This window comes from Haliotis rubra, unplaced genomic scaffold (assembly GCF_003918875.1).
Source record: "Haliotis rubra isolate DU_JTF1 unplaced genomic scaffold, ASM391887v1 Scf145, whole genome shotgun sequence".
Lineage (NCBI taxonomy): Eukaryota > Metazoa > Mollusca > Gastropoda > Lepetellida > Haliotidae > Haliotis > Haliotis rubra.
Window position 1 is genome coordinate 1,154,273 of NW_025765392.1, and position 8,932 is coordinate 1,163,204.

The 8,932-nt window shown below is 41.0% G+C and overlaps 1 protein-coding gene across 1 annotated transcript; it reads right to left on the bottom strand.

Annotated features, from left to right (window-relative positions):
- Positions 1-233: 233 nt before the first annotated feature.
- On the bottom strand, positions 234-1,457 carry LOC124269442 (neuronal acetylcholine receptor subunit alpha-3-like). Its single transcript, XM_046704445.1, has one exon. The coding sequence runs from the start codon at positions 1,455-1,457 to the stop codon at positions 234-236; it is 1,224 nt and encodes a 407-aa protein (XP_046560401.1).
- Between the last annotated feature and the right edge of the window lie 7,475 nt (positions 1,458-8,932).

Here is an 8,932-nt window from a genome sequence, read left to right on the forward strand (position 1 = left end):
GTGCGATGAAATGGCTCCCTCTCTACGTGCCCAATCCGCCGTTCATGATTTGGCGGCATGAGTCATAGACATGAAAGATGCTGTTCTGCCGTCTTCGAATAATCACAAGATCCACAGATTAAATATTTCATTATTACATTTTTAAATAGTGAAATAATTCTAACAATCAACAGCTTCGTTTAGTATATGATGATCCAGAATATACTTGAATGATAATTCAATACAGATATATTTTATTGTGTTGTCTTGACGAGGAATCCCACAGACACAACCATCCAAAGAACCGTGAATATAACCATACACAGAGAGTCAGCAGTTACACAGTACCCAACAGAAATACTCTGACCTTCTAGAACCTTTCCAATTCCATTTCCATTGCCAGCCGAACCATCGGTTTTACAATCCAGTTGAACCTGGTCCATGATCCTGCGTCTACTTCCTGGTAAGGAGCAAAAACGAGGAATCACAAATAATGGTGACTGTGGGATTTTCTTGTTGACCTTCGAAGGATCTTTCATGACGATGAAGATGGTGGCGACCACGGACAGAACGCTGATACCGAGGAGACACGTTAGATACAGGGTGACCATTGGGATGTTGTCAGATGATTTAGGAAGTATTTCACTCACGATGCTCATGAATACAGTCAGAGAGAGAAGGCACGTGATGGCATACGAAACCTTCTCGCCACAGTCACACGGAAGCAAGAAGACGAATATGTTGAGAAATGAAAGCACAACAACAGGTATTATTACATTGAGGACAAAGAACATCGGTCGCCTTTCAAGATCAATGTCAACGTAAAGGAATGAGAATGTGGTATCTTCAAAGGTTCTTTCAGTAGTGTATGCTCTGGAAGCTGAAACACCCCATTCTCCATTTTCTGTGTACCCTTGGGTGTCTGCGCTGACGCGTGATGAAACCATCTTCAGCTTATTTGAATCATAGCTGACGGGTAGAAATCGGAACTGGCATGTCTGAACATCAAATGGAAATAAAGTCAGATCTAACTTGCAGTCAGTAACAAAGTTTGCCCCAGGTAACCAAGTTACTCTGCCGTCGCTGTTAACTGTAATGGAGGATGTCTCGTCTTTGAAGACATCCCGATCCTCAACAGACACTGGTACGTTGAGTTTCGGTCTCCATATGTCAGTCAGTGGAGGGTGTATAGACTTTATGCCGCTATAATCCTCAGGATTCCAGGTGAGAAACTCGTCCCGCCATGTTAGATTCATCCACACGTTGCTGTGGAGGATCTGTCTGACCTGGTCTACTTCAGTTATGGCCACCAAGTTGAATCTGCTGTGAACGTCAACATGTTGACTCTGGTTGTATACTGGTCTGATTTTAGTGCTGTAGTTTCCAAACAGGTCACTGCACAGTTTCTTCATCCCCTCAATACTGCCTGTTGCAGATCTACACAAAGCCAACAGCACCAACACATACAGGAGCTTCATCTTCCTGTGTCCCCTTTGAATGTAATGAGGCACTGATCCTCACAGTTTTATTAAATCCTATCTACATTTCCAGTTTGTTAGCTTGCTGGCGTTAGAAAACCACCAGACACGTGAGAATAATTTGTTCAGTCTTGATGGGTGATTGAACAAACAAGACAGATAGCCAAACAAATCAATGGCCATTAAACGCTTCGGCTTTTGTCATTCGGCAAGCTATGTTGATAATTAGACGGATATTCCAGCACTAATGGAACCTAAGTATCCCTGCACAATGCTGTTTCTCACGACATTGAATTAATGGCATTGTTTACACATCGATACTGACGGATATAAAGGATAGCATCATCCTTACAGGGATTACCAATACTTGATACGTTCCGAATTTGTAACACTGTGTATGCAATATGTTATAGGGTACAACGTTATGGTTTCGTCAGTTGTCCTCGTGAACAACATTATTTCTCAACTGATGTTGCTGTTGTACAAACATCTCAAGTGAGTTGCTAACCAACAAACGTTTCATCTCAAGACAGAGTGAGTAATCTGTCAATTTCATTGTATTGTACATAGATAGTTTGATATCCAACAGAGTACAGAACTGGTTGTCCAGTTCAGGTCAAGTAAAGTTCTTACTGTTGACCCCAGTTATGGAGCGAATGTTTGTCTATGTGATGCACAGGTAAGTCTATCTGCATCACTGCAACACAGAGCCAGCACATCGTACCGTCGGGCACAAGGACTCCATCATACAGATAATACATTGTATCCATGCAATTCTCTCATACCCTTTGTATCCTCTGAGGATTGCATGGATACAATGACATTGTATTATGCACCCCAAACTATACTGGTAACTACGAAAATTCCACGGCAAAATTGATAATGATGTTACATACATATTTCATTGTGCTTAATTGTCCGCCATAGCAACGTGTATTTTCGTTGAGCTGTCACATTGATTTACTGATACTGCAGATCGACGGAAGAAGGTATTTTTATCCAACACTACAGGAGGATGGGTTTGCCCTCAAGGTGGTTGTCATATAGTTTCAAACCATGAATGACTACGAAACCACAAGGCAGCGTCAAGGTAACCATTTTGTAATGGTAAGCACAGAATATCACCTGTGGACGTGATTGACAAACCATGGACACCACAAATGGCTCCATAATCACATTAACAATCACAAACATTTCAGTTGGCCAATAAATAGCAAAGCACGTACACATGTCTAGGCGTGACCTATTCGATATATTCGTGTGTTCCAGATGTTTCACAGCATGTATATTCTTAAGGGTGAACAATGGCATAATACACAATTATGTCGGTAAATGTATCACTCTGGACCCTTAAAAACTGGGATATTTTGTGGATAAACAACTGGTATTTTGTTAATAGTCTAAAACATATGTGTCTGCCTCTGTGTGTGCGTGTTTGTTTGGGCTATGTATTAACGAGCACCATCAAACAATCAAATGGTTGAACCATTGCGATGAAAATATCTACACATGATGAATGATAAGATAAAGGTTTACGTTTCAGCCTCAAACACAACACAAAGTGTTCAGTCACTGCAAATGTTGCTTAGATCCACTTGTGATTTTTGCTAATTGCCAAATGTTGTTGCAGTCTCTTCATCCCCTCATTACTGCTGCTGCAGATCTCCACAGGGCCAACAGCACAAGAACATACAGGAGCTTCATCTTCCTTCGTCGCCTTGATAGTAATACGGCACTAATGAGCAGCTATTTATTAAATACGATCTACAGTTTCCGTTGGAGAATCGTCACACATGTGAGAACAATTTGTTCAGTCTTGGCGGACAAACAAGACAAACAGACAAACTATTAAATGGCCGTCGAGCTTTAATGCATCCATTAAACGATTTGGCTTTTGTCATTCAGCAAGCTATGTTGACAATTGGACCGGTATTTGTTATTGCTTGTCAAGGGGCACTTACTGCCACAAGGTTACACTCATCAATTCCAAGAGATGAACTAAGTCAATATCTTTTCTTGTCTCTTAATATGCAAATGAGGTCTAGATGATGGACATTTATTTCCTTTGAACTGAAGGAGATCAGTTAACATTAATATATCCACCTTTCACCATTTAGAACAATACAAACGTGTGATTATCTAGTTAACAATTACAAATGAAGCAAACTCAGTCTGGTATGGGTTGAACAATATCTTTTTGGCTGCCTGAGGGTTTATCATCACCTTCCAATACATACACGTGTTTCTCTATTTTGGCATCTCGTATTGTGTTTAAAACAACGGATGTATTTGTTGTTTACACAGACATGGTGAGAAGACGCCCTTTTTGACACAATTTACATCCATGTTGCATTATTGTCTTAACGTAAAGAGATTTATGATTAGAAACTGTATACTGCCCACAAAAGGCAAATGTGAAAACAGGGAATCAGTATAGATAAAAACATATACTAACGGGAAAGGTAACAGTGCATAAAATGAAAAAGCATCAAATCTATTTGAAAAGTATAAAGCCTCAGGACCGGCCGACCAAGCGGGACGTCACATCAACAACCAAGACAACCATATTCGGCTGACCCATCTCAAGAATCGATTCCAGATTGTCAGTTTGGGATGCAGCACATCTCATGGTCGGACACAACTTGTCATTGTCAATGGCAATCATTGGTCCCCATGTGTGTGGCGAAAAGATTCAGATTCTATACTGAAAGCCATTGAAAACGCAATTTTCACACTAATTTCAACATATATATAAACCTAACTGGCAAGATATGTTTGCGGAACATCTGTGAATGAACGTCTGTGAATAATTTCCCATCTGAAAATGTCAAGGTCAACAACAACATCAGTGACGCAACAACGACATAAAACAAAGGAGGGGTCAATTTGCAAAGTCAATATCGTGTGTCAACCGTGCGCTGCAAGACATGCTCGCAGTCTTTGGGGCATTGAAAGACACACACATTTCTGGGAACAGCTGTTGATGGTCTGCAGCCTCCTGATGGTCTGTGGTCTGATCATGACACCACCCAAAACGATCATGTTCAAAGACACAGTTTGGCGCAAGTCTTTCTCCTTTACGTCGATAAATCTGTTGACGTCCATCTGCAAAGGGATAAGTTAAACCTGGATTCATCTACGTTCAGGCCGTCCGGCATACGACCCATCCTGACGCAACATTGTCGAGAAAATTGCCTAAAGTTATTGCCAAAATCATGACGTTCGTGGCTTGTATAACATAGGCTAAGACCTTCCACAAGGACATTCCGCACTGCCATCTCCGTATGATCTTAATATCCACTGATCAAAGTGTGCATGGTAACCTTTTCATTGCTGTTATTCTTTTAAATCGAGAAAGAATTTTAAGAAAGAACAGCCTCGTTTAGTAGTATATATGGTAATCCATCAGGATATTTCTGAATGATTATTAAGTACAACAATTTAAGACTTTACCATACCTGGCAGAAAGTTATGAGAAGGTTGTTTTACTGTGTTATCTGGACGAGGAATCCCACAGACACAACCATCCAAAGAACCGTGAATATAACCACAGAGAGTCAGCAGTTACAATAGCACTCACAGAAATACTTTGACCTTCTAGGAACCTTAATCCAATTCCATTTCCATTGCCAGCTTCAAACCAATGGTTTTAGAATCCAGTTGAACCTGGCCCATGATCCTGCCCACTTCCTGGAAATGGTAAGGGAGCAAAAACGAGGAATCACAAAATAATGGTGACTGTGGGATTTTCTTGTTGACCTCGCAGGATCTTTCATGACGATGAGGATGGTGGCGACCACGGACAGAACGCTGATACCGAGGAGACATATGTGATACAGGGTGACAATTGGGATGTTGTCGGATGATTTAGGAAGTAGTTCACCTAATGATGCTCATGAATACAGTCAGAGCGAGAAGGCACGTGATGGCATACGAAACCTTCTCGCCACAGTCACACGGAAGAAGAAGACGAATATGTTGAGAAATGAAAGCACAACAACAGGTATTATTACGTGAGGACAAAGCACATCGGTCGCCTTTCAAGGTCAATGTCAACGTAAAGGATAGAGAAGAAGGTGGAATCTACGAAGGTTCTTTCAGTAGTGTATGCTCTGGAAGCTGGAAAGAATCCATTCTCCATTTTCTGTGTACTCTTGCGTGTTTGCGCTGATGAATGATGAAACCATCTTCAGCTTATTTGAATCATGGCTCGACAGGTAGAAATCGGAACTGGCATGTCCGAACATCAAATGGAAATAAAGTCAGATCTAATTTGCAGTCAGTAACAAAGGCTTGCCCCAGGAAACCAAATTACTATACCGTCGCTGTTAACTGTAATAGAGGATGTCTCTCGTCTTTGAAGACATCCCGATCCTCAACAGACACTGGTACGTTGAGTTTCGGTCTCCATATGTCAGTCAGTGGAGGGTTTATAGACTTTATGCCGCTATAATCCTCAGGATTCCAGGTGAGAAACTCGTCCCGCCATGTTAGATTCATCCACACGTTGCTGTGGAGGATCTGTCTGACCTGGTCTATTTCAGTTATGGCCACCAAGTTGAATCTGCTGTGAACGTCAACATGTTGACTCTGGTTGTATACTGGTCTGATCTTAGAGCTGTAGTTTCCAAACAGGTCGCTGTACAGTCTCTTCATCGCCTCAATACTGCCTGCTGCAGATCTACATTGCGGCCAACAGCACCAGCACATACAGGAGCTTCATCGTCCTGGTTCCCTTTGAAGACGTAATGGGGAAATGATACGCATATTTGTATTAAATACTATCTACATTGCCAGTAGCTTGCTGGCGTTGGAGAACCACCACCAAATGAAAACAATTTGTTCAGTCTTAGTGGATGACTGAACAAACAAGTCAGATGGCCAAAGTAATCAATGGCCATTAAACGCTTTGACTTTTGTCATTCAGCAAGCTATGGTGACAAATAGACCGATATTTCAGCACTAATGGAACCTAATGTTCCATGCACAATGCTTTGTCTCACGAAACTTAGTAAACGGCATTGTTTACACATCGATACCACCAATACTTAACGCGTTTCAAATTTGTAACACTGTGTATGCAATAAGGTATTGGGTACAAAGTTATAGTTTCGTAGACCGCCGGTGTAGTGGTTAAGAGCGTCCGCCCGCAGAGTGGAAGGTCGCGGGTTCCCTGCCTGGCGCTCGGCATTAATGGGTACAACAAGGACTGTTCGAATCGGAGTCAGTATAATGTGTCTGAGTGGGGTATTCATGCTTCACTGCGTCATGGTATCTCAGTGGGCTAGCACTATAAAACCAGCTTAAGTCTGGGCTAGTACAAGCAGCCGCGCATACATACACGCATGCACGTCGTCATATGAGCGAAATATTCTCAAGCACGACGTAAAACCCAATTTCACCTCACCTGACCTCACCTATAGTTTCGTCAATCGTCTACGTGAACAGCATTACTTCTTCATTGATGTTGCACAAGCGTCATAAGTGCGTTGCTAACCAGCAAACATTTCATGTCGAGACAGAGTGAGTGATCTGCCAATAAATCATTGTATCGTATAGACATAGGCTTAATATCGATCATATCATACTTTGACGTTGGAGTACAGAACCGGCTGTCCAATCCCGGTCCAGTACCGTACTTACTGTTGGCCAGACAGCAGGTCCCAGTTATGGAGCGAATGTTGTTTTATCTGATGCACAGGCGTGTCTATCTGTATCACTGCAACTCTGAGCCTGGCAATTCATACAGTCGGGCACAAAGACTCCATCATACAGATAAGACATTGTGTCCATGCAATCCTCCTTACTCGCTTCTCACAATCGTGTGGTAGTGGTCACTTTCCACCCCAAAACTGATGGGTTTGCCCTCAAGGTGGTAATCATTTAGTTTCAAGCCATGAATGACTACGAAAACACAAGGCCCAGCGTCAAGGTAACCATTTGTAACATTCGTCCTGCCATGTTAAGTTCATCAACACGTCGCTGTCACCTGGTCTACTTCAGTTGTGGCCGCCAAGTTCAATCCAACTCTACTTTAGGAGTTTGCCCTCACGGTGGTAGTGATTCAGTTTCAATGTAGTTATGCAGTATGTGTATGTTTACGTATACGTGTATATGTGTACGTGTCCGTGTATGTGTATGTGTGTACGTGTATATGTGTATGTGTACGTGTATGTGTACGTGTACGTGTATATGTGTACGTGCTTATTTACATGTATGTGTACGTATACGTGTATGTGTATATACGTGTATATGTGTATGTGTATACGTGTATGTGTATGTGTATGTGTATGTGCGATGTGTATGTGTACGTGTATATGTGCATGTGTATGTGTGTATGTGTGCGTTTACATGTATGTGCACGTATATGTGTATGTGTGTATGTGTATATAATACGTGTATGTGTATGTGTATATGTGTATATGTGTATTATGTATGTGCATGTGTACGTGTACGTGTATGTATGTACGTGTACGTGTATATGTGCATGTGTATGTGTATGTGTACGTGTACGTATATGTGTATGTGTACGTGTATATGTGTACCTGTACGTGTATATGTGTACGTGATTATGTGTATGGATGTGTACGTGTACGTGTATATGTGTACGTGTTGTACGTGATATATGTGTACGTGTATGTATGTATACGTGTACGTGTATATGTGTACGTGTGTATATGTGTAGGTGTATATGTGTACGTCTACGTGTATGTACATTTATGTGTTAGTGTATGTGTATGTGTGTGTTTTGGTTAACAATATGTTTCTCTTCACTGTTCTTGAAAACAAACTCTTTACTCAAGCATTGAACCCAGAAGGCTATTTATCAACTAAAGCACCATCAAACAATGAAGTGGTTGATCCTTTGCGGTGAAGAAAACACCAATAAGCAGTAATACAATACAAAGTTTTCAGTCGTTAGAAATGATCGTTAGAGTCACTTGTGAGTTTTTCGCATGCGTCAAAACAGAATCTGGTATCACGTATCGTTTTGTCATCATAATATAAAAATCCTTTTGAACTGAACCCTAAAATAACACTTTGATGATTTTTTAAACCAGTACATTTCAGAAAATGCCAGTTTTAGCGTATACGACATGCAGTAAATGATAAACTGAAGCATTTGAAGTGTATAATGAATTTCTAAACGTTATCAATTATTGCTTGACTGCCGCAAGTTACACTCATCAAATCCAAGAGATGAACTAAGTCAATATCTTTTGTTTTCTCTTAATATGCAGATAAGGTCCAGGGTGATGGACATTTATTTTCTTTGAACTGAAGGAAATCAGTTATTATTGATATTCACCTTTCACCTTTTAGAACAATACAAACGTGAAATTGTCTAGTTTCCATAACAACTGAAGCAAACTTAGCCTGGTATGGATTGAACAATGTGCTTTGGGCTGCCAGAGGGTTTGTCATTACCTTCCAATACATACACGTATTTCTCTAGTTTGGCATCTCGTATTGTG

Bases quoted from the DNA above. Each gene is read 5' to 3' on its own strand.
- LOC124269442 (XM_046704445.1), bottom strand. From the start codon at position 1,457: ATGAAGCTCCTGTATGTGTTGGTGCTGTTGGCTTTGTGTAGATCTGCA.